The 26,824-nt window shown below is 36.6% G+C and overlaps 3 protein-coding genes, 1 long non-coding RNA gene and 1 pseudogene across 5 annotated transcripts; 1 reads left to right on the top strand and 4 right to left on the bottom strand.

Moving 5' to 3' along the window:
• The first annotated feature begins 289 nt into the window (after window positions 1-289).
• On the top strand, window positions 290-3,129 carry LOC145642867 (U-box domain-containing protein 19-like; annotated as a pseudogene).
• A 135-nt stretch (window positions 3,130-3,264) lies between these two features.
• LOC145642920 (equilibrative nucleotide transporter 1-like) lies at window positions 3,265-5,691 on the bottom strand. Its single transcript, XM_081694098.1, has 2 exons — window positions 5,066-5,691; window positions 3,265-4,110 (listed from the first exon to the last, which is right to left on the bottom strand). Exons 1-2 carry the CDS (start codon window positions 5,589-5,591, stop codon window positions 3,395-3,397), a joined length of 1,242 nt encoding a protein of 413 aa, XP_081550224.1. The 5' UTR covers window positions 5,592-5,691; the 3' UTR covers window positions 3,265-3,394.
• A 407-nt stretch (window positions 5,692-6,098) lies between these two features.
• On the bottom strand, window positions 6,099-8,249 carry LOC145642803 (equilibrative nucleotide transporter 1-like). The gene is made up of 3 exons (XM_081693990.1): window positions 7,672-8,249; window positions 6,497-7,534; window positions 6,099-6,414 (listed from the first exon to the last, which is right to left on the bottom strand). The coding sequence occupies exons 1-2, from the start codon at window positions 8,189-8,191 to the stop codon at window positions 6,813-6,815; spliced, it is 1,242 nt and encodes a 413-aa protein (XP_081550116.1). The 5' UTR covers window positions 8,192-8,249; the 3' UTR covers window positions 6,099-6,414; window positions 6,497-6,812.
• A 4,447-nt stretch (window positions 8,250-12,696) lies between these two features.
• On the bottom strand, window positions 12,697-15,811 carry LOC145642735 (equilibrative nucleotide transporter 1-like). Its single transcript, XM_081693928.1, has 2 exons — window positions 15,174-15,811; window positions 12,697-13,682 (listed from the first exon to the last, which is right to left on the bottom strand). The coding sequence occupies exons 1-2, from the start codon at window positions 15,709-15,711 to the stop codon at window positions 12,967-12,969; spliced, it is 1,254 nt and encodes a 417-aa protein (XP_081550054.1). The 5' UTR covers window positions 15,712-15,811; the 3' UTR covers window positions 12,697-12,966.
• A 5,608-nt stretch (window positions 15,812-21,419) lies between these two features.
• Window positions 21,420-24,411, bottom strand: LOC145642667 (uncharacterized). Of its 2 annotated transcripts, XR_014115714.1 has the most exons (3): window positions 24,274-24,411; window positions 22,027-22,168; window positions 21,420-21,899 (listed from the first exon to the last, which is right to left on the bottom strand). It is a non-coding gene; the product is annotated as an uncharacterized LOC145642667 (long non-coding RNA). The 2 variants fall into 2 exon arrangements; XR_014115713.1 differs by having other exon boundaries at window positions 22,027-24,411.
• Window positions 24,412-26,824: the final 2,413 nt, after the last annotated feature.

Raw genomic sequence — 26,824 nt, 5'->3', positions numbered from 1 at the left:
GGCACCCTCCTCGAACTCTCATCGACTAATCATATACCAACACGTGTCTCTCGATCGCAATCTCATAAATCTAACTCCTAGGATTATAAATTTGCCTCAACTCCCAAACGTCCTTTTCATTCCATCCAAATATCCAATCACAAAAAGTCTAGGATTTATCACATACAACAATACAACCCTTTCAAATTTATCGTATACAACGGTTGCACCACTGAACATTACAAGTGTACTACACTCTCAAATTTATCACATACAACGATTGTTCCATTAAGCAATACAACCCTCTCAAATGATATATAACTCGAATGAGTTTACTCGCCGGACATTGTATTTTCCGGCAGTAAAACCATGCGAGTCAATTTCCCAAACTACCCTTGTCAACTCTTTACTTTCTCTATCCAAAAAAATCTCCAACTTTAAACCTCCTCATGTTACGTTCACCTCCAACAAGCGAAATGTCAAGAATGCCCTTCGCTTGATCCAAGTCCTGCAGCTTTTCTTACAAGGCATAAGAGATGCTGGAGGGTTTGATATGATGGGTAAATTAGTCATTTCTCCTTTGTTGGGCCTCCACATGGCGCTTCAGAAGCTTGACTTTTTGTTGCAAGACTGCACGCGCCAAGACGCGCGTGTGTGGATGCTCATGAAGTCGAACTCTGTGGGGCGGCACTTTCGGGCTGTTTTCGAGGCAGTGGCTGCTTCCTTGGATGATCTCCCCTTGGATGTTGTTGGTGCTTGTGATGATGAGGTGAAGGAGTTGGGGTTGTTTTTGATCCAGAAAGTTAAGCAGGCCCATTTTGAGGCCCAAAGAGAGGATGTTTGGGCTTCAAATCTGGTGAAATCGGCATTATACCGGTTTGAGGGCCGGGTCATACCCGACCCGAGTGAGCTTAGGTGGGTCTTGGATTACTTGGATATCAAGAAGTGGGCGGAGTGTAATGACCAAGTCAAGTTTCTTGAAGAGGAAATCGGGTTTGGGTCGGGGCCTGCTGCCAGGTTGATGGGTCTCATGGTGTATTGCCGGTGTGTTTTCTTTGATCACATTGATTTTGATGCTAGAAGAGTGGAGAACACAAAATTTGACTACAACATCGGTTGCTTGAACCCGGATGATCTCAAGTGCCCAATATCACTAGAGATCATGGAGGATCCGGTTACGATCTCAACGGGTCAAACTTATGATAGGGTCAACATTGTGAAGTGGTTCAAAGCAAGCAACCCGGTTTGCCCGAAAACGGGTCAAAGGGTTCAAAACTTAGATTTGGTGCCTAACTTGGCTCTTAAGGAAGTCATCAAGAAATATTGTTTAGCAAATGGAGAAACTTTCCCTTAAAGTTGAAGGGAAAATTCTACAGGACTGCCATAAGACCAGTGTTGCTCTATGGTACAGAATGTTGGGCTTCTAAGAAAGAGCATATTAAAAAGATGGAGGTTACGGAAATGCGCATGTTAAGGTGGATGTGTGGAAACACTTTAAGAGATAGAATCAGAAATGAGGTTATTCGCAAGAAAGTAGGTGTGGCGGGCATTGTAGATAAATTAAGGGAAAATCGTCTGCGTTGGTTTGGACATGTAAGACGGAGACCCGAGGGTGCACCGGTGCGAAGAGTGGAAGAGTGGGACCATGGAGGGATTAAACGAGGAAGAGGGAGACCAAAGATGACTTGGTTGGAAGGAGTGAGGAAGGATATGAAGTGCATGGATTTACGTGAGGATGAAGTTTTGGATCGTAAGGGATGGAGGAGAAAGATTTATGTTGATGACTACACGGAATAATCAAATTTGGTTCATGTTAGCCGACCCCACTTTTGGGATTAAGGCTTTGATTGATTGATTGATTGAAATGGAGAAACTTTCCCCTTTCATAAAGATAAGGGTGCAAGCAAGAAGAGTAGCGCTAACGACGTGGCGATTTTAGCTATGGAGGAAGCTACTAAAATGGTGGCTGATTTTTTGTCACTAAAGCTAGCAATGGGAACAATAGGAGAGAAAAGTAAGGCAGCCTATGAGATTAGGCTACTTACTAAAAGGAGTGCATTCAACAGGGTATGCTTCATGGAATCCGGGGCGATTTCGTACTTGTTGAATCTACTTTTATCTAAAGATTCAACTGCCCAAGAGAATTCCATGGGAGCCTTGTTGAATCTCTCTAAGCACCCTGAAATCAAGCCCGTCATTGTTAACAATAGGGGCTTGATTTTGGTCGTTAGGGTGCTTAAGAATGGGATTAAGATGGAGGCTAGGCAGCACGCCGCTGCCACCTTGTTTTATCTATCCTCGGTTGAAGAATACCGAGGATTGATTGGAAACAACCCGGATGCAATTCCTTCTTTAGTGGAATTGATCCGAAATGGTGGTGATCAAGGCAGGAAGAACGCCTTAGTCTCCATTTTTAGCCTCCTAATGCTCCCTAGCAACCATTATAAGGTGCTCGAGGCTAAACTTGTCCCTCTTCTGGTGAGCCTTGTAGGCTCTATGGAAATTAGTGATGATCTTATAGTTGATTTCTTGGCAGTGCTTACATCTTTGGCTGAAAAGCCCCATGGAGCTAGGGCAATCTTTCGCACAAAGGCCTTAGATGCTGTCATAAGGTTAATGTGCTCACCTTATTCCGATTCTTCCAAACTTGGAAAGGAGAATTGTGTGTCATTGTTGCTTGCAATGTGTATAAATTGTGGGAGAGAAGTGGTCGAAATTTTAGTGATGAACACTTCTCTAATGGGAGCTTTGTACTCCCTTTACGCCGGGGGAACTTCAAGGATTAGCAAGAAGATCAGCTCGCTCATCAGCATTCTACACGAGTTCTCAGAAAGAAGCTCATCTCGCTCCATGCCTCGTGCTTTATCACACGAAAATTTTATTCATGTGTGGTAAACTTAGAGCCTGATGGATATATACATACACTTCATTTTAATTTGTAGATATATATACATACTATTTGATGATATTGTAAATCATATGTTAAGAGATTAGCTCAAATTTTTGAGAGCTAATCCCAGTGTATGAGTTTCCATCTTTTTCGTGAAGCTCATTTTATAATTTCCATAGCACACTTGCATACATTTATCAGCAATTGATGTAATGTAAATTGTAATTGTTGTTACTACATTTATATACAAGTGAAAAATCTTTTTTAAATATACAACTCTTGGTGTAAAAATCTTGGTTTTGCTATGCTAGTACTCTTTGTATTGTCCGAACAAAGTGTAATTTGAAGTATCCGTATTAGCTAGATAAGTGACAACTAATTTCAGAAAGTGAAGGTATACAACTATATACTACATATATACATTTATTACTCTGCATCATAACAAACATTGATTATGTACATAAAATTACACAAAAAAAAGAGCCCTTATTACCTTTAATTTTGAATGTTGTACTACTTGTTGTATCAAATAACCCAAAACCAAGAAAATATTGAGCCAATAGCTAAGCCGAGAATCAATAACACCACAACCAAAATCCCAGCTGTTTCAGAATGATGAGGCTGTACCATTTTGGGAGTCAAAATCAAGAGCACGCTCGCAAAGTATCCAGTAGTAAGCCCCAACAACGATGTCAAGCTTATTACAGGTATCTCAGTTCGGAAGAACTGAGGACCATGTAAACATCCCAAGTACAGTGGATAAAACAACAGTCGCGTGAAGCTTGCACCCAAGGCAATGTTTGCGTTGTCAAGAAGATAGACAGCAGTCAAAGATTTGCCAATCAAGTCGAAAACATTGAAACAAGTGATTAACAAAATCGCGTACCAATCCCCAAGAACTGTCGAATGCACGTCTTCAGTAACAGACCCTGGAAAAATCGACATTGTGACAGTATAGATGAGGGTGATCCCGAAACCATACCATCTGATTTTCTGTATGATTTCCCAAATGGGGGCAGACAAAGAAGATTCCTCCTGAATGAGTTTCAGCTCATTTTGAAGCTTCTTGTTGTGGTGTTTAATAACAGGAAGTCTACTTACCACATTGTATAAGGAAAAACACATTATCATAAACAAAATTGCGACGATGAAGTAAAGGATGGCACTGTTTCTTAACCCATCGTTGCTGCCTTGGGGATATACAGCTTTGGTAAAGATTCTCATGAACGAAACGAGGACACCTACAGTCAATAAAACATATGTATAAGACGACGTTAAAACTCCTACTCGAACTTCTACTGTAACATTTAAAGGAAAACCACAATAAAAATGCTAGAAAGCATATGTTCTTTCCATCCACATAATTAGAGGCTATCTTTAGTTGGAAAAAATGCATTTTAATTTTTCTTTCCAGAAAAGCTTAATATTCCCATTTAAGTTCAAAGGCATAAAAAAAATTGCTCTAGATTAAATTCAAATAGTTTCTCCCAATAATTAACATTTTTCTTTTGTAAGAATAGATTCCTTATTATGCCTCACCTTCCTCCTTGATCTTCTACTGCTCTCAACTTTCATGTTGTAAGGGACCAAATCGAGGAAAAAAAAAGTTTGAAAACTATTTTTTTTAGATTTGGGACTAGTTTATATCCTACATATTGTTAGACTTAAAATTAAGCTCGTAAAACATTATTATTAGATGCATCTAGGAGCGTCTAACATAGTGCGTTTACTAGTGTGTGCGCGACTGCGTGAAGGGTACGATGATGCCTGATGGAAGAACAGCATTTGTCAATAAACTCGTATATGTAGGCTGCTACATAGCCTAAATGCAATACCCTCTCTGTTTTTTTTTTTGTTCATTCTATTTGAAATCTTTTGTAAGGACATTAAAAAAATAGTAAAATAAAATAAACGTAGGAAGAACAAAAAAAAAAAACAAACAAGCATCCATTCAAAAAAGAAAAAAACAAAAACAAAAAAAAAAAAACAAGCGAGCATTAATTAGTGTAAGGTGTAGAGCAACAAACTGACAAGTGACAACAACCTCTAATGAATTTTTATGGCCTACTAATAGAATTGGTATGAGTATTATATCATAATTAAATCATTATAATATAACGACAAGATTTACATGAAAAGATAAGCAATCCACAATTCTGAATCACACAATACTTGAAAACTGAAAGCTGTCATTACCTGAGGCAGAAGTACCAGCAACAACAGCCTGCATGTAGCGGTCCGGTAACTCAGCAGCAGAACCAATAATACTACCCTGAACAAGCGCATTGGCGACACCGGAGAGGCCAACAACCCCAACAGTCACGTAAAATCCATCGTAGCGTCCACTTTGTCCCTTAATGTAAAACCAATCCATCAGAGGCACCACCAGGAGGGCTATTAAGAAGAGGCCCAAGCCGATGTTGATACGAACATAGGCATGGAACTTGCGGAAGCAGAAGATGATGAGGAGAAGACAGAAAAGAGACACAGACTGGTAAACTACAGCAAATATTCGATCAATGCTACGATCAGGGTAGAGGTAGTTGAAGTAGTCTACAGCTGTGATGAAGGCGTTCCAAGGGAGTAGCATACCTGTTCCTAGTATGAAGTAGATTATATAGGCTAAATTGAAAGAGTCATGATTGGTTATGACATCATCGCCGTTGTTTGTAGGTGTGGTGTGGTGGAGAAGAGAGACAGTAGCTTCTTCTTTGGCTTCCATCTTTTCAATTAGCTTTGAGTTTTTGAGTCACAAATAAATGTGTGTTAAGATATTTAAAAACCCAACTTAATAAATTTATTTATTTAGTTTTTTTAAGTAGGTAAGGAGAAGGTCCAATTAGGCTGAAACTTCTCACAGGTCTACCCGGCCTAAGTTAGCGAGCAAGGCCCTTTAAAATTGCGGAAGGAAATCTATATAAAAAGAGTATCAGTATGTATTATTCAGCTACGTAACGAGTTTTAGTAGTATTTCTCTCTGGGGTTATGGATAAGTCTCACATAAATTTCTCAAGTTGATAAATTTAACAAAATGCCCTGTTATTAAGTATTGTACGGAATATTTCCCTAAAAAAAAAAAAAAGTATTGTACGGAATATTGTTATTTTAGATTCACTTTTAGTATCTTATATAATCACTATCTCTAGCAAATAAACAAACTACTCCGTAGTATTTAAATAGCTAATCTCACAATTAACAAAAAGAGTTAAGTCATTACCGTACCCCACTTCCTGGGCTGTATGGTAAAGATGAGAAGATTGGAGCACTATATATTCTGATACATAAGGTGTTCACGAGGAAGTCACTGAGTGTAGTGTTGAAACCTTAAGAGCTATGGCACTCGCATCAGCTGCTGAGGACAGCTTGTCAGTGTGCTCAAGTCATCAAAATGTAACAAGCCATGGCACTCGCATTAGCTGCTGAGGACAGCTTATCAGTGTACTCAAGTCATCAAAATGTAACAAATCATGCAAGCCAGCTACAATGTTATAGGCCTAACACTCCAGAACTCGCGAGTAGCTTTCTAGAATGGATGTTCTGAAATCCTGTCATGGTCAAATATGCAATTTTAGTTAATGAACTAACAGCAAAAAATACAATGCAAAATGCACGAGTACAAAATCTTACTAGAGTGTGGCTGTTTCACTCCAAGAGCAAGGCCAGTTCATCATATAGTGGTTGTAAAGTATACTCCATATAGAAGGAAAAACAATCAAAAGAGATCTAAGACATTTGAAATTACAATCTCTAATAATGAGAGGCTTTTAAACTGAAGGTTTACTTCACATGTAAGAAAACATATCTCACAGAAATTTTACAAATTACTCGTAATTCTTTCATCCTGCATTTCTCATCAGAAATCAGGCATGATATCAAACTTACAGAGAAAATGTACTACAATTGGCTGTACCGAATTCTGGGCAAGGCTTCACAACTTTTCAGGTCAGATGACCCAAAACCAAGACACAATTGAGCCAACTGCCAAGCCAACTATTAAGAACAGAGCAATCAAAATCCCTGCTGTTTCTGCATTCCGAAGTTGGACTGATTTGGGAGCCAAAATCATAATGCAACTTGTAAAATATCCATTGGTTAACCCCAACAGACAAGTAAGCAGTGTCACAGGAATCTCTGTTCGGAAGACTTGAGGACCATATAAGCACCCCAAATACAGAGGATAAAACAGCAGCCTAGCAAAACATGCAGCAATGGCAACATTGCCATTTAGTACTGGATATACAGCAGTCAAAGACTTGCCGACTAAATCAAACACATTGAAGCTGGTGATGAGGAGAATGCCAAACCAATTTCCAAGGAACTCAGAATGTACATTTTCAGTAATGAATCCTGGAAATATAGATAGGGTGACAACATACATGACGACAATACCAATTCCATACCATTTGATTTTTACCATTATTTCCCAAACTGGACCAGATAGAGAACCTTCCTGACCGTGTTTCTCCTCGCTTGCAGCAGCCTGTGCTCTGAGCTCATTGTAGTACTTGATAACAGGAAGCCTATGCACCATGTTATACAAAATAATACAGATGATCATAAGGATAATTCCAACAGCAAAGTACAGAATCGCACTACTCCTCAAGCCGTGGGTATCTTGTGGGTAAATGGCTTTAGTAAAGATCCTTAGAGATGAAACCAGTACACCTAAAGAGATATATGCAAATTTATACCAATTAAAGTCAAATGATACCCGTTTCCAATTTAAACCTTATAAGCACCTGCCACCACCAACATGAAATAGAACCAAAACTCAGCAACAAAAATAAAGAAGCCAAAGTTACCTGAGGCACCAGTACCAGAAAAAAGAGCCTGCATATAGCGGTCTGGCAACTCTCCAGCAGACCCAATAAGGCTAGCTTGGACAAAGCCATTAGCCATGGCGGAGAGGCCAACGGCCCCAACAGTGATATAATACCCAATATACAGCCCACTTTGGCCCATAATATAGAAAACATCCATAAGAGGAACCACCAAGAGGGCCAGCAAGAAAAGTCCCAAGCCCAAATTGACGCGGACATAGGCATGGGACTTTCGGAAGCAGAAGATGATGAGGAGGACAGTGAAGAGCATCACCAGCTGAGAAACTACAGAAAAGGTTCGGTCAACACTACGGTCAGGATATAGATACTGGAAGTAATCGACAGCCGTGATGAAGGCGTTCCATGGAAGAAGGTAACCTATTCCTAGGATGAAGTAGATAATGTATGCCAAGTTAAAAGAGTCTTTTGGGATCTTCTTGTTGATGATCTCTGAGTCTCCGGAGAGATGGAGAAGAGATACTGTAGCTTCATTACCTTCCATTTTCTTGACAATATACAAAAAAATACTTGGACTCAATGATTTTATAAGAATGGAAATATTAAGGGGTGCAGATCTATTGAAAAGAATGAATCAAAATAAAAACAGAAAAATGGAATAACGTTTACTTAAGATTTGGTCATAGAAAATATACATATTTTTTAATGGACTGATTTAGAAACTAGTGATGCAAGGAGGTGACGGCAAAGAATTATCTTTAAATATTTAAATGAACCAATTATTGGTGGTTTGGACTCCTTTGGAGGGGCAATTACAAGAAAGCTAAAAATTTAGTCCTTCAATTTCGGAGTATAGATTATGCTAATGTATATTTATTGTAATTCATAGTAAATTTTTTTCATATGAGCACAACACCGTGAGAAGGGATTACCTTCTAGGAACAGATTACCTTCTCCCATGGGACGCCTTCTTGGCTTCATCACATCTGTCGATTACTTTCAGAATCACTTGGTGAAGTATTATCTGACAAAAGAGGAGACTGGGAATCACATTATGTCAAGAACAGGGAAAAAGAGATTTGAACCTTGTTACTTTGATCTTAATAATTAGAATATCAGCAGGTTAATGAGTTTTAATCCGAGATGTGCAGCAGGTTATCGAAAACAAAAACCAGAACAAATTGCTATCAGATCAAACCATCCAAAACTAAGGCACTGTTTAACCAGTGGGGAAACAAACAAATTAGAAAGCCATAATCAAAATACCTGCAGTTTCTTGGTATTGATGTTGGATGGTTTCAGCAGTCAAAACCAAGACAGACGAGTACGATACGTATTCAATTCAGCACCATCACATGAAACTCCGCCAGTGGGTTTCCCGCTGCCAGTCCCAAGCCTGGATAAAGGAGGAGGGTTACGGTAGGCCAGTGACAGCCAGTATAAAACTTCGTCACATCCCATGACATGAGCCAAACAGATATTTTCGTGGGGGCGTTCCCTACTCAGCGACGCGCTGCACTTCCTAGACCCGGGTGTAGTGATAAGTATGCAAGGGTTGCTAGGTCGTCGCCCAGAAGCGACGCGCCACATTGCCCGAGTGTGGTGTCAAATGAGCAAGGGCGTGCCATTGGGGCGTTCCCTACTGAGCGACGCGCTGCACTTCCCAGACCCGGGTGCAGTGATAAGTATGTAAGGGTTGCTAGGTCGTCGCCCAGAAGCGACGCGCCATATTGCCCAATTGTGGTGTCAAATAATCAAGGGCTTGGAGTTGGGATCAGGAGGGAGCGTGGGAGAAAAGAATTTAGTTTGCGGATTGGTTCTTGGAATGTGGGGTCTCTTACGGGAAAATCAGCAGAATTGGTAGAAGTAATGAAAAGACGACGCGTGAACATCATGTGCCTCCAAGAGACAAGATGGACAGGAGAAGGAGCTCGAGGCTTGGTTTTGGGGTATAAGGTATGGTATGTTGGGCAAGAAACGAGCCACAGAACAAGGAATGGTGGAGCTAGGAACGGAGTTGGTGTGGTTCTCGATGAGAGGTTGGCAAAAGAGGTGATCGAGGTCTATCGGAAGAACGATAGGTTGATAAGGCTGAAGTTGCTATGTGGCAAGGAGATTGTGAATGTTATCAGTGCTTATGCTCCCCAAGTGGGTTTAGATGCAGAAGAGAAACGACAATTTTGGGAGGACCTAGACGAGGTGGTGCAGGGTGTCCACCACTCAGAGAAGTTATATATTGGAGGGGATCTAAATGGGCACGTTGGGGCGAGCCGAGATGGCTATGAGAGTGTCCATGGAGGCTTTGGGTATGGGCAGAGGGACGCCGGTGGTGAAGCTATTATGGATTTTGCCCAATCATATGATTTAATTTTGGCTAATACTTGGTTTAAGAAGAGGGATTCACACTTGATAACTTTTCGGAATGGAGCAAATGCAACTCAAATAGACTTCCTGCTCACAAGGAGCATAGATAGACAAAGTTGCATAAACTGTAAGGTTATCCCAGGGGAGAGTGTGGTCACCCAACACCGGCTATTGGTAATGACTATTCGTCTGAAAGAGAAGGCGAAGAAAAAAGTTAGACAAGAAGAACCAAGGATAAGATGGTGGACCCTAAGGGATGCAAAAGCTAAGGTTTTTACAGAAAAGGTAATTGAAGAAGCGGATTGGGATGGAGAGGTGGATCCGGACATGACTTGGTTACGAATGAAGAACTGTTTCCTAAGAGTGGCCAAAGAGGTCTTAGGGGAAGTAAGGGGAAGAACTTCGGTACAGAGAGATACTTCGTGGTGGAATGAAGAGGTGAAAGCAGTAATTAAGCAAAAAAGGGAATGCTATCAAGCCTTAGGAAAATGTAGGAGTGATGAAACCTTTGCAGCGTATAAGGAGGCTAAGAGTAAGGCAAAGGCAGCTGTTCGCCAAGCAAAAGAAAAGGCATATCAGGAGGTTTATGAAAAGCTTGATTCCAAGGAGGGAGAAAGGATCATTTATAAGATGGCAAAGAGAAGACAAGAGGCAAGGAAGGATATTGGCATAGTGAAGTGTGTCAAAGATAAGAACCAAATGGTCCTAGTGCAAGAGAAGGGCATCAAGGACAGGTGGAAGGGGTACTTCGATGAATTATTTAATGGAAGTAATGGAGTTGTGATAGGAGATACCTCTATGAGTGATGAAGAAATCAACATGGAGTATGTGCGAAGGATTAGGAGAGTAGAGGTGGAGATTGCACTGAGGAAGATGAAACCTAAGAAGGCGGTTGGCCCTGATGGGGTACCGATAGAGGTGTGGAGGTGTTTGGGTAAGATTGGTATTGATTGGTTAACAAACCTTTTCAACAAGATATGGACGGCTACAAGGATCCCACAAGATTGGAGGAAGAGCACCTTGGTCCCGGTTTATAAAAACAAAGGAGACGCTCAAGATTGTTCTAACTATCGAGGAATTAAGCTTATGAGCCATACTATGAAGTTGTGGGAAAGGGTGATTGAACAAAGGTTGAGGGCATGCACAAGCATTTCAGATAACCAATTTGGTTTTATGCCTGGGAGATCTACTATGGAGGCAATCCATTTGATAAGACAAATGATGGAGTTTTATAGGGTAAAGAAGAAAGATCTTCATATGGTCTTTATTGATTTAGAGAAGGCATATGACAAGGTGCCAAGAGAGATACTTTGGTGGGCAATGTTGAAGAAAGGTATCCCACGAAGGTATGTAGACCTAGTTAAGGATATGTATCGGGATGTGTCAACAAATGTGAGGACATGCGGAGGGTTGACAAAAGATTTCCCTATTACAATCGGATTGCATCAAGGGTCTGCATTAAGCCCTTTTCTTTTTGCAACGGTTCTAGATGAAGTAACTAGACCAATTCAAGATGAGGTTCCATGGTGTATGTTGTTCGCAGATGATATCGTTTTGGTGGATGAGACTAAGGATGGGGTTAATGTCAAGTTGGAGCAATGGAGGCAAAGGTTGGAATCTAGAGGGTTTAAGCTAAGTCGGAGTAAGACTGAATATTTGGTTTGTCGTTTTGGCACTCAGAGGGGGACAAGCAATGAAGTGGTGAGTTTGGATGGAAAGGATTTGACCATGAGTGAATGTTTTAAGTACCTAGGGTCGATCATCCAGAAGAATGGTGACATTGATCAAGACGTGACCCACAGGATTAAGTCAGGGTGGCTTAAATGGAGAGCGGCCACGGGAGTGTTATGCGACCGCAGCATTCCCTTAAAGTTGAAGGGAAAATTCTACAGGACTGCCATAAGACCAGTGTTGCTCTATGGTACAGAATGTTGGGCTTCTAAGAAAGAGCATATTAAAAAGATGGAGGTTACGGAAATGCGCATGTTAAGGTGGATGTGTGGAAACACTTTAAGAGATAGAATCAGAAATGAGGTTATTCGCAAGAAAGTAGGTGTGGCGGGCATTGTAGATAAATTAAGGGAAAATCGTCTGCGTTGGTTTGGACATGTAAGACGGAGACCCGAGGGTGCACCGGTGCGAAGAGTGGAAGAGTGGGACCATGGAGGGATTAAACGAGGAAGAGGGAGACCAAAGATGACTTGGTTGGAAGGAGTGAGGAAGGATATGAAGTGCATGGATTTACGTGAGGATGAAGTTTTGGATCGTAAGGGATGGAGGAGAAAGATTTATGTTGATGACTACACGGAATAATCAAATTTGGTTCATGTTAGCCGACCCCACTTTTGGGATTAAGGCTTTGATTGATTGATTGATTGATTGATTGACCATCACATGAATCTCAAGAGTTATTTGAGTTGGCACTTACATTGTCCAGACCGTTAACAGTAATTGAGCCAAACATGCACTTAAGATGACAACCTTGGATCACCTTTTAGGCATAAGACAGAGTATGTGCGTTTTTTTTTTTGTTTACAATCATCTCTTATGGAGATGGATACATTAAATACTTCATATTTAATTAGCCAAGTGAGCCAATTCAGAACAAGAAAATATGAAGGTTCTAGTTCTACTATACTAACAACAACAGGGATTAAACAGTGAGCCAGTGAGGACGGGCAACTATACAAGAACACAATTTTCATAATATGCAGAACTGAATAAAAGTTACAATTTTAAGAATGTAAAGAAACATATCTTACAGAGCTTTACAAATTGAACAATTACATCCCTGAGTTACCCCATCGTGATGAGATCAGGCATGAAATAAGCTAGGATCATTCACCCCCTCCATTTCCTACTGCACAAGGGTTGACGAAGGATCTCTAAATTATAATTTAAGCTGACACATACCAGCAGATTACATAGCATCAGGTAAAACAAAATGTTATTGGATCAGATGACCCAAAACCAAGACACAATTGAGCCAGAAGCCAAGCCAACTATTAAGAACAGCACGACCAAAGTCCCTGCTGTTTCTGAGTGTTGAAGTTGGACAGTTTTGGGAGCCAAAATCATCAGAACACTAGTAAGATAGCCATTTGTCAGTCCCAACAGACATGTCAGCACTGTCACAGGAATCTCAGTTCTAAAAAATTGAGGACCATGCAAGCATCCCAAAAAGAGAGGATAAAACAGCAACCGAGCAAAACACGCACCAATGGCAGCATTTTCATTTTCAAGGAGATAGAAAGAAGTAATCGCCTTGCCCACCAAATCAAAAACATTGTAGGCAGTGATGAGGAGAATTGGGTACCAATCCCCAAGAAGTGTTGAATGGACATCTTCAGTAATGAAGCCTGGAAATATGGAAAGAGTCACAACATATATGACTATAATCCCAATTCCATGCCATTTGATTCTTCCCATAATTTCCCAAACAGGACCAGATAAAGAATCCTTCTCTTTGTTTGCCTCATTTACAGCCTGCAACTTAAGCTCATTGTAGTATTTGATCACTGGAAGTCTATGTGCCACATTATAAAAGACGACACAGATGATCATAAGTACAATCCCGAAAATGAAGTATAAGATTGCACTGTCCCTCAAACCATCGATATCTTGTGGATATACTGCTTTTGTAAAGATTCTAATAAAAGAAACAAGAACACCTGCAGTTAATAAGAAAATGCAACTTAGTTCAGCAATCATTCAGAAAAGAGAGCACAGGTGAATTTAATATGAGCATAGACTTCCACTACAATGCCCATTTTTGGAAAGCATGCAATGTATTAAGTTGATTTATGTCTTAAATCTGATTAAGTAGTCCACTAGTCCAGCACTGGGGAACTTTTGTCACCATCAAAAGACGAATGCTAAATCCTAGTTGCAACTCATGTCGATGCTATTTCTAAAGGATTTCTACAGAATTCAAGCTTAGCTTTCCTAATTAATTACTTAAATCCATCAATGTAGCTTGTCAGCCATGTGCCTTGCGGCTATGCCTCCCCTTCCCAATTCTTAAAAGTTGATAAACCATCAAATCTTTCATAGTCGATCCAATTCCGCTCGCTCGTGACGCCAATGCACAAACAATGTTTATAGCCTATGGAGCCAAAATATAATTTTAAAGATAAAATTAAATATTTTTAGTTTTTTACCTTAAAACATGAATACATGATATTAACATGCTGATCATAGATTTTAGGCCTAACGACAAACAACTAAATAACTTTATAACCATCTAAAGCAACATCTAGCAATCACCACCATTTCAATTGATCATTTGCTTCACACTGCAAAAACCATTGCTCCTTATAAACAAACTCAGCTAAATTCCAAGATAGAGGCATTGAGCATGGGAACAAAATTCAGCACCAGCATTTCTTAACCTCATCTATATGCTTCTTCCAAAGTAAAGCTTCCAATTACTTTGACAACATAAATCCAATCAAATTCTAGGACCCAACCCTAAATTGGCAACAAGTATCATACTAAACTAGCAGACAAATTTCTTAACAAAACAATCCACACAGCTGAAAATCCACATAAAATCTATACCTGGAAAGGTAAGTTAATTAACCATTTCCAATCTCATCCCTCAAAACATCACAACTTCACGAGTCAATCAAACTCAATTCATTTCCAATTTCATCTCTCAAAAATTATACCCAATTCCAATTTCATCCTTCAAACTAAGAAACATTCATCAAAGTCAAACCTAATACAAATCATCAATACATTGAGACTATACTCCAAACCAAAAAGTTCTCAATTCTCAGCAAATCCACCAAGAAAATGATCAAAATTAACCGCATTAAACAAAAGAGAAGTAATTCATGAAAAAAACAAAATCCCATTTCCAAATTCATCTCTCAAAACTTATACCCAATTCCAATTTCATCCTTCAAACTTGGAAACATTTACAATTTCATCCATCCAAGTCAAATCATCGATATATTGAGACTCTACTCCAAACCAAAAAGTTCTCAATTCTCAACAAATCCACCAATAAAATGATCAAATTAAACAAAAATGAAGTAATAATTCATAAAACAAACAAAATCCCATTTCCAAATTGATCCCCAAATCATCAAAACACCCAAAAAAATTAAAACTTTAAGCACCCAAAAAAACATAAAAGTCAATAAAAAAACACAAACCTGAAGCAGCAGTTCCAGCAACAACAGCCTGCATATATCTCTCCGGCAACTCACCGGCAGACCCAATAAGCCCACCTTGGACCAAAGCATCAGCCAAGCCCGCTAAGCACAAAACACCAACAGTCACATAAAACCCATCATAAAGCCCACTTCGGCCCTTAATATAGAACACATCCATCAATGGCACCACAAACAGGGCCACAACAAAGAGGCCCAAGCCCATATTGATCCGTACAAATGCATCAGATTTCCTCAAAGAGAAGATGATGACTAGGAGAGAGAAAAGTCCTGTAAGCATGTAAGCAACGGCGAAGATGCGGTCAACGCTCTGATCAGGGTAGAGGTAGTCGAAGTAATCAACGGCTGTGATGAAGGCATTCCATGGGAGTAAAAACCCAGTTCCGAGAGTAAAGTAGATGATGTATGCGAAGTGAAAGGAGTCTTTTGGGATGATTTTGGGGGCTTCTTCGCCGGAGTTGGGGTGGTGGAGGAGAGAGATTGCGGCATCGTCGACGGCGGTGTTAACGGCGACTCCCATTGTTTGGCGCACAGAAGAAAGAGACGGATTGGTGGGTTGGTTGCTTGTAAAGTTGTAATTGGGGAGAAAAATGTGAGAAGAAGATTTGGAGTATACCGTATATACGTAGTCTTTTGTTTGGTGGGGAGAATGGTACTGGGGTTGCCCAATTGGAATTTTAATTCGACTCGGGTGCACAATTCTCATTAGGGATGTCCATAATTCGGATTAAAATCGAAGTTCAATTCAATCCAAACTAAATTATCAATTCGGATCGGATTCGAATTTTAAATCGGATTGGATCGGATTGAGATTTTTTTAAAATTTGGATTTTCGGATTGAATCGGATTGACCCTAATTAGATCCAAACCAAACCGAAAACCGAATTGTAAAATTAAGCATCTACTAATATGCTGACTTATTGATTAATTAAGGTGTTGCTACTGAATGCTAATATTTGGTGATGCCATGTAGTTAGCTGCTGATATTATGTGCATAGTGTTGTTGTAATGTTGATGTCTTGTAGTTGTTCTAGCTAAGTAATAATTAATATTGACTTGATGATGAATAATTACACTATTTCAAGATTTGTATTAATTTTAAGACTTGAACAAATGGATAATTAATATGTATGTGTGTGTGTATATATATATATAGTTATCGTATTGGACGCTAAAAATTAACGTATTATAATTCGGATTTTCGGATCAGATCCAAATAATTGAATTTTAATTCGGATCGGATTGGGAGAGTAATTTCGGATTGGATCGGATTGAAAAATTGAAAACCGAATTATATGTCGGATCGGATTGGATTTGGCCTAACTCCAAACCGAAAATCGAACGGACACCCCTAATTCTCATGGTCCACTTGTTGAGAACGATATTAGGGTGAGTTTATCCCCAAATCGAGATTTATACTCCAAACTCTTCACATTAGAGCTCAGTTAATTTTTTGGCTTATATCACCATAAAATTATCAAAATTTAATTTGATTTGATTATAAGGTATTGTTTAATTCACCTTATTTTTACTTATCTCTGAACAAATAAATACAGATCATATCATCGTTTTAGGTGCAGAATTTTATCGCTAAATATCTTTAATTTTGTAATGAAAAAAATTATGAAAATCACATATTAATAAAATACACATTATTACGAATCTAACAAGACCCCCACTTGATATATTTTTTCCGTATAAAGTATCATATATTTATGGTCAAAGTTTGATCAAATCTGACATTCAGATCAGATAAGTTCAAATAAGCAAAAATAAGGCGAACCAAACAAGGCCTAACAAAATCTAAAACTTTTATTATAACACCAAACCAAAAAAAATAATAAAAATAAATAAATAATCCAAAAATTGGATTTCATCACTACGTAATGCGTCTATTAATAATGATGTCTAAGGCCCCGTTCTTTAGAGCTGCTTTGCTCTGCTCTGCTCTGCTGAAATCTGCTTTGCTCTGCTCTGCTCTGCTCTGCTTTGCTGAAATCTGCTCTGCTCTGCTTCAATCTGCTCTGCTTTGCTTCAATCTGCTCTGCTCTGCTCTGCTTTGCCCTGCTCTGCTCTACTTAAAATTAATACTTAATATTAAATTATTATAATAATAATTAATACTTAATAATAATAATAACAATAATTAATTATTGATATTTAATAAAAAAATAAAAAAAATAAAAAATAATTATTAATATTTAATAATAATAATAATAATAATAATAAATTATTAATAATAATAATAATAATAATAATAATAATAATAATAATAATAATAATAATAATAATAATAATAATAATAATAATAATAACAACAATAATAATAACATAATAATAATAATAATAATAATAATAATAATAATAATAATAATAAAATCTGCTCTGCTCTGCTCGGCTCGGCTGAAATCTGCTCTGCTCTGCTGAAATCTGCTCTGCTCTGCTCTGCTTTGCTTTGCTCTGCTGAAATCTGCTCTGCTCTGCCCAGAAGCTCAAAAGAACAGGGCCTAACTTTTATTATCACCACTTAACCTAATGCAACGCAAGCGGATACGATGACTCTAGGTCATCACATTAGAGCTAATTAATGCAACGATTAAAAGCCCCTAACAATTGTATGCGTGACCTGGCCTCTTAGATGTTGTAGTGAGAGTTCTTATCGAATCTGATTGAATTTGAGAAAATTATTTGAGAACTTCTAGAGGTGAATTACTATTCATTGGAGGTATAGAGACCTAAATACACTAGGATCATTTCTATGATGAAGTTGACTAAAAACGTTAAGAAGGGGCATCCAATTTAATCTATTTCTGCAATGTGAGAAATTTGGATAATGAAGAGTCATCTAGGCCATGAGAACATCAAAGTAGTAAATGAATTCCTAGATGTATTTTCTGAGGAGATTCCAGGTATTTCACCCAAAAGAGTGATAGGTTTTACCAGGCCATAGATTTTGGTTCTTAAAACAGCACCTGTTTCCTAGGCGCAATGTCAAATGACACCTAAGGAGATGAGTGAATTAAAGGAGTAATTTTAGGATTTTGTTAGAAAAAAGCGTACATAATACCAAATGCATCACCTTGGGGAGCCCCATTATTGGAGGAGCTCTAGTATTGTTTGTTAAGAAGAAAGATGGAAGTATGAGCTATGTATTGATTGTAGGGAGTTGATGAATAAGGTCACTATAAAGAACAAATACCCATTTATGCTAGTTTTGTAGCCTGTTTTTTTTTAGTCTTTTTGGTAGTTTTTAGGGTCATATTTGCATAAGTCATCATGCATATATCACTCTATTATGTCCTGTTTGTGTTTTTCTTAAGGTTTCAGGTTATTTCATAGTCATTTAGATGCTTTTGAAGTGTTCGGAGTTGATTCAAATAATGTTTTGATGGAAGCCTATGAATTAAGTTTGTTGAACAAATATTCTATGCTAGGGGATGTCGATTTTGATTAGCGCGTACATGAAAATGAACATACCATCCAAAGGGGTCACTATATGTGCCTTTCTAAATTAATTTGAGTTAAGAATGAAGCAAAATAGTAATGAACGATGAGGCAAAAATCGAACCGTGTGAACTGTTTCGATCATAGTTTTTGATATACACATCGGATTGAGACGATTTAAGTTGTTGCAAACTAGACTTGAAGAACTTTCCAATGATAGTCTGCATGCCCCTATAATATTCCTAAATTTCGAGTTACAACCTCCGAAGTTAACCCTACGAAGCTGCCAACCCATCGCCCATCCATCAGGCGATGGTCATGCTGTGCGTTAAGTGAAGGATGTAGATACTGATTGGGGAGATAGAAAACCAGCGCCCACTGGTCGAACTCCTCCCTATGCATCTTGTCCGACCATCGCCCACCCATCGCCTGATGGGTGGGGTGTAACACCCCAATAATTCTCTCTTTAAATCTGTGAGGACCCTGAACAATATTCAAGAGAATTACTGGCGTGCTACCGCCACGTGTTCAAACGTTAAGGCTTTATCAGAAAATAGCAGCGGAAAAACTAACTCAGTTATAAATAAGTTTCAAAACCAATAACCAAAACCAAATTAAATCTTACAACTTGGAACCATTAATGCCCTTATTCAAAACCCCACAAAAGTAGTAAATAAACAAAACCAGAGTTTAAATAAATTCAAACTTATGAAAAGAAATAAACTGTAAACAATAACCAACTCTCCACTCAAAATCCCACCACCTTGATGCAAGTCCCAACTATGGAAACACCTGTGATGAGTCTGCTCCCCAATATTACAAGTGTAAAAATTGGATCGTCACAGGGTCATTTAAAGGCGAAGGCCATGACCAAAGAAAGACACACACAAAAGCACGCAATCAACAAAGTTGAGTACATACAAGCCGCAAAATAAATTAAGAAATCCCTAACATGCTACTACTAATCAAACATCATGCATCATTAAATTATAGACTCAACACACGAATCAACTATCAATTTTATTAAGACTTCACTAGTTGGTAGTAGCTAACTCATTTATTTATTCATTGGATTAAGCAATAGACAAGGTTGTCCAACCCATGCTCAATTTGGAACATCAATAAAAGAAAAACCCCATGCCTCAGCTCCTTTCGGAAACATCAATAAACATCCAACGACCACGGCGTGACTTCGTGACCGTAGTTAGTATGAGATCTCATCTAACTCCTAGTTTTGAAAAGTATTTGAAATAAGAGATTCGTAGATCAGATGGCCTCGAGAAAAGTGCACGGCTAATACCCTGTGTACCCTAACCCCTGATTGTCATTACTCCAGATGTGCACAAATCTAGAGTTTTATTGCTTATCCATCTTGCACTTTACGTGATTTACAAGTTTAGACTTGGTGATAACTCATATGAAAACACAATATATAATCAATCAAATATCACATTATTCCAAGCAATCCAAAGTTCCAATTCAATTCTTCATTTATTAGTGGCAAACAATATTTAGTTGAATCCTTAACTACCTCGGTGTATAAACACCTTAAGTGCATAGGGCACTTCAAATCCTGAACCTCGTCTTAAATACTTTAATGAACTTCCTCTACTCAAATTATAATTAATTCATGAAAGAGTATTAAAAATTAACCTCATGGAACCATTATCAAAATTAATTCCACTTATAGACAACCAAGAATCCATAACCTTTAATTAATCATAACATATCCAATTGATAAGACAATCACTTATACATCACCCACAACCGTAGTCATATACTTATATCTCAAACATGCCTCATACACAATATACGGAAATCACAATGTATAACCAAACAATTTAGCCCAGTCTTCTCTATACATGATACTAAGTTAATGTTCTCGATACATCCCTAAACATGCATCTAAAGACAAGGTTTCGTAACTTGTACGTACTTTGAATAAACTAATTGGTATGTATGCCACTTTACTATATATCTAGAAATCACATTCAATAAACTCCTCTCCTAAACCAAACAATAACATCTCAATCAATACCCAATCAATCAAATTTACAGCAATACTAACTTACTTTAAAACCTCAAAATCCAAATCAAACAACACTTTAAAACCTTCCCTTTAGTTAAAATTAAAGGCTTAGCTTATATATAGTTCTTTAAATCTTCTTCACTACAAGAAAAAGGGGTATTAGCGACAGCCAAAGTAGTCGCAAATCCGTCGCAAAAATGGATTTGCGTAGCAACTACTTTGGTTAGTTGGCAAAGACCTCGTTGCAAATCCATTTTTGCGACTAATTTTTGAATTGTCGCAAATTTAGCGACGAATTTGCAACGACTTTGCAACTGCCATTTAGCGACTAACTTTCAAATTTTAGCAACTATATCATTGTCCGTCGTAAAATATTTGCAACGGATTAGCGACTACGAAAACTAATGTTTTAAAACTATTTTTGCAACAGATTAGCAACTATAAGACCAAATTTTGCGACTACGAAACCAAACTTTTGCGACTACAGAGATTGATTTTTTTGCGATGGATTTGCAACTAAAGGCCAAAATTTTGAGACTATTAAGACTAATTTTTTCGCGACGGATTAGCGACTACAAGACCTAACTTTTGCGACTATGAAAATTATTTTTTTTGCTAGAAACTACTGAAACCAATTATTCCAACTATGCAGATTTCTTGTAGTCGCTGAATTTTTGCGCCGAGCTATTAATATTTGGAGGCCATAATTTAGCTATGACTAATATCAATCATAAAAAAAAGTACCCACGCAAAAATTCAAAAAACCAAAATATTAATTTTATTCGAATATCCAAAATATCATCATCAATTTTGTATCAATGTATTCAAAACAATATTAGTAACCATAAGACTAATTGTTTCAAAAATCACCTCTCGTATGACAAATAAGAACTAATGACGATATACAATATGTAGTACGGTGAGAAGTAGGAACGCTCTTGTAGTACATTTGTGAAGCACTCCCTAAACCTTAGACTTTTTCATTCTTTTGCCCACATACAACCTCCAAGTAGACTTTGTCGTCCTTTGTTCTTATATTTCCTCAAGTTTTCCATATATTCTCCAGCATTAAGATATGTATTAGTAACTATGATCTCAATTGTTAAAACTTAAAAGACAAAAAAAGAGCAACACTTACAATAAAATAATTAATGTAAACAATTATTAGAAAAAATTTCGGCAGAGTCTCCTTTGTAAATTGAACGATTCCCTCCAAAAAGCTATGGCTTCAAAACCTGTTTCAATTCACAGTATGCCATACCAATTATCACACAAACAATTAAATAATCTATAATATCTAACAGCATTAACTACCATACATTTTTTTTGTAATCTTAGCATAATATATAAGTATACTCTCACCATGACTTGATGAGTCTTTTCACCCATCAATTCGATTTCATCATTGCCCACATCAACAGAATGAGTGCTTTCATAGACTTTGGCAGCAGTTTGTAAAATTCCCCATCCTTTTTCTTTTCCTTATTAGAAGAAGTTGTTAGAACTGAAAAAATAAACAAAAAAAAAAGGGGGACATATAAAAAGGAGTAGTAGGGATTGGCTTAGTTAGGTATAATGTGGTAATTGTATCCTTTAATGTTCTTTCTGATTTATTTTACAAAATGCAGCCCAACTTCCCTCATTTTCTTTACTGTTCTTTCTGATTTATTTTGCTCTTGCTTTAGTTGTGAGAAACCGAGTAAAAGTAGTAGCAGTTCGTTAAGTAATGCCTAAAAACATAGCATAATGCCAAACACTTGATTTATTCCAAAATTTTATCCAAAAACTCTCCTAAACCTACAATGAACAAAGGAGCTGGCATGCCACGTAGACTGATCACATATACAAGGAGGGGAAGAATAAAGAAAGCAGCAGTAGCACACCAAGTGACAACAGCCTACCAAATAACTATCACACATAGGATAGGGGGGTAGTTGGGATCCTTTTTCAACATTGTACATATAAAAAGGGGAGAAGGGGCACTGCGATTGGTAGCTAATTTCTTGTGTAATTTAGCAACCCTTGATATTTGTGACCTGGTGGTGGTCATAAGTCACCCTTGTAGTAGTCATTTTTGCTAGAATGAAACCCATCCCATTTTCCTCAGTTTACTTATTAGGTCTATTTGCTTTATCTGGGTTTGATTACAAATTTGCAATAGTCAATAGTAATATAGTAGTTGTTGTCTTTCTAAATTTATCAGAAGATTGAAAAAGTCAACTCCTTTTTTAAATGCCATTTACAACAACCTTCAAACTTAAACCTTTTCCCACATCACTTTGACTCATTTCCTTTCATTTTGCATGCAATTTTCAGAATACCCATAATACTTTCACTTTCACCTGTCCATTTTCCCACATTTATTTTTCGAATAGAGCATTGATCATAAAAAATCCCCTGTTTTTTCACTTCATAAATTACAACCAAAAAAAGCTAAAACTTCACTCCAAATTTGCTCCTTTTTCATTGTCTGCAAAATTTAGCATCTGGGTATTTGTCTAAGTGATTAAAGATTGCATCTTTGAGTACTTATACTCTGTTTTATTTTTCTTCTGGGTAACTTTCTATTTTGGATAAGGAAATTACACCACAACATATGTAAAATTCACTTCAATTTTCAAAATTTCCTCATAAAATTCAAATTCAAATTTAATGATCTAGGTAGTTGTACACTTGTACAGTTTAATTGATTAAAATGGCATTTTTGAGGTTTTCGTTGTGTTATTTTACTCTGTTTTTGGCAAATATTTCATCCTAAAAAACACTCAACTTTGGAAACTCTCTTAGAAGTGAAGAACTCATTTACAGAAGACCCAAATGGGGTTTTAAAATGCTGGGCAAAAACCAATCCAAATTACTGTAAATGAGAAGGAATCATATGTAAATGTGTCGAATGCATCACTCGGTGGGTCAATTTAACCTTCAATCGGTGGTTTAAAACACCTAATAACCCACAATACTAGCAGCATTACACTTAACTCCCATTCATTCACCAAATGCACCACACACCAAGCCACTATTATTCCCCCTGCAACAACAACAACAACCATGCAACAGCCACGCATCTAGCAACCACGCATTCACACCCTATTGATGCACCTACTTCTCCCTCGCACCCTTTCCATAAACCCACCACAATTATTGTCTTAACAACCAGCCAACAACAAATTAGGCTCAAAAACAGAATAAAGTCAGAGCAAAACAAGAATTCCAAGCAAAACAAGAATTCAGACCAAAAGAAGAATTCAATGGAATTCGAGAGAACCTCAATAACCTCCATCCATTAATTAACCAATTAGAGTTACACTTTAACCAACGAACCCCCTTCTTCAGAAAATATATAGTATTTAACAACTAATAGAGAAAAAAATATATATACAGGGGTCGAGATAGTCAGAATTGCGATTTATACACTGAAAAAAAAATAGCAATTTTAGTAAACTCAATCAATTTTGAACGATTTTTCATTAACTGACTTAAATTACATCATGGAAACCAAATTAAAATCAATTTATTAGACAAAAAATTCAATGATAAACCCTAAAATTCGTAGTTGCAAATTACAATTAGCGAATGATAGAAGTGACATCAAATGTCGTTTAAACTTACCCGGGAGGAGACGCGGTGGCGCAGCGGAGGCAGATGAAGAGCTACAGTTAGGGTTGAATCTCTGAAAATTGCCTTCTGTGTATTTTTTTTCTTTTTAATGGAGGAAGAGTTTCGTACTGTACAATGTATATAAGGGTTAGAGTTAGACTGATAGAGTGATTAAGGCCCTGTTCTTTTGAGCTTCTGGGCAGAGCAGAGCAGATTTCAGCAAAGCAAAGCAGAGCAGAGCAGAGCAGATTTCAGCAGAGCAGAGTAGAGTAGATTTCAGCCGAGCCGAGCCGAGCAGAGCAGAGCAGAGCAGATTTTATTATTATTATTATTATTATTATTATTATTATTGTTATTATTATTATTATTATTATTATTTTATTATTATTATTATTATTATTATTATTATTATTATTATTATTATTATTATTATCATCATCATCATCATCATCATCATCATCATCATCATCATCATCATCATCATCATCATCATCATCATCATCATCATCATCATCATCATCATCATCATCATCATCATCATCATCATCATCATCATCATCATCATCATCATCATCATCATCATCATCATCATCATCATCATCATCATCATCATCATCATCATCATCATCATCATCATCATCATCATCATCATCATCATCATCATCATCATCATCATCATTATTATTATTAGTACTACTACTACTACTACTACTACTACTACTACTACTACTACTACTACTACTACTACTACTACTACTACTACTACTACTACTACTACTACTATTATTAAATTTTAAAGTTAAATATTAATTATTATTATATTAATTATAATTATTATTAAATATTATTTAATTATTATTATTAAAAATTAATAATTAGTATTATCTTTAAATATTAGTCATTATCTTAATATTAATTGCTATTATAAAAATCAATTATTGTTATTATAATTAATATTATTAGTTACAAATATTATTATTACTGTTAGTATAATTACTATTATTATTATTATTAAATATTAATAATTATTTATTATTTATTTTTATTTTTTTATTAAATATCAATAATTAATTATTGTTATTATTATTATTATTATTAAGTATTAATTATTATTATAATTAAATATTATTTATTTATTATTATTAAATATTATTTATTTATTATTATTATTATTATTATAAAATATTAATTATTATTATTATTAAATATTAAATATTAATTATTTATTATTATTAAATATTAATTATTATTATAATAATTTAATATTAAGTATTAATTTTAAGTAGAGCAGAGCAGAGCAGAGCAGATTGAAGCAGAGCAGATTTCAGCAAAGCAGAGCAGAGCAGAGCAGAGCAAAGCAGATTTCAGCAGAGCAGAGCAGAGCAAAGCAGCTCTAAAGAACGGGGCCTAAGTAAGTTTTTTTTTTCCTTTTTTGTTTTGTTTTGTTTTTTTTTTTGTGGCAACTCCTCATTATATTTACGACTTTTTTTTAATAAATTTTAAGAAAAATAGAACGACTAACGACTACTGACTTGGTTGCAATATTAGTCGCAAATTTTAAATTAAAAAAGTTTGAAAATCATTAACCCAACAACTACAATTTATAGTTGCAAAAATTATAAGAGCGTCGCAATTTAGCGACAGCATTATAACTACTGCAAAATGAGTTGCAAAATTTGCGACTACTCATTTTAGTCGGTCGCAAATATATTTTTTGCGACTGATTATTACAGTAGTTGCAAAATTCAGTCGCAAATTAGCGACCGCGTAGCAACTAGTGGAAAATCAGTTGCAAAATTTGTGACTGTCCGTCTTTATCAGTCACAAATATATATTTTGCGACTGAATATTAGGGTAGTCGCAAATTTCTGTTGCTAATTCCTCTTTTTCTTGTAGTGTCATAAAAAACCTTAAAATACACTCTTATACATTAAATTACAACAAGTTTAAAGTTTAAAAAAAAAAAGCTGAAAATTATTTAAAACCCCTAATAATCTCTCTTTTTAATGGGTGATTAAACCCTCTTTATAAAACATCAAAAGTAGTAGTATATAGAAACTATTTCCAGAACCTTAACTTAATTAAAAACCCTTCAAAACTTTATCAACACATCACTTTTATACTCAATTAAAAGTCTCCTAGGAAATATTCACTTCCTAAAAAAACAACCAACAATTAATATTAGTAACCCAAATAATTTCCAACAATATAATATGATGAAAAACCTCTTAAAACTTCAATAAAAACCATATATTTATGCTTAATTAACAGTAAACATAATTAATTTTATCAATCAAACTCAAGGATAAAATTTCATAAAAAAAAAACTTCGTTAAAAATCAAAAACTGCTCGAAAATCATATTTAGAGACTGAATTTGGCCATGAGAGGGTGGAGTCTTTCTTAAAATGTTGTTTCCACATGAAAAACACTATTTTTTTTTTTTTTTTATCAAAATCGGATGAGTTCAGAACTTGATCGGGATTAAAACGAGATTAATATTAACGAACAGAAATCTAAAAATTAATACACGAATTTACGTGTTCAAAATAATATGGAATTAA

The sequence above is a fragment of the Chenopodium album genome, chromosome 1 (assembly GCF_948465745.1).
Source record: "Chenopodium album chromosome 1, dcCheAlbu1.1, whole genome shotgun sequence".
NCBI classification, from domain to species: Eukaryota; Viridiplantae; Streptophyta; class Magnoliopsida; order Caryophyllales; family Amaranthaceae; genus Chenopodium; species Chenopodium album.
The sequence above is the reverse complement of the archived record's forward strand: the minus strand, read 5'-3'. Positions and strand labels throughout refer to the sequence as shown.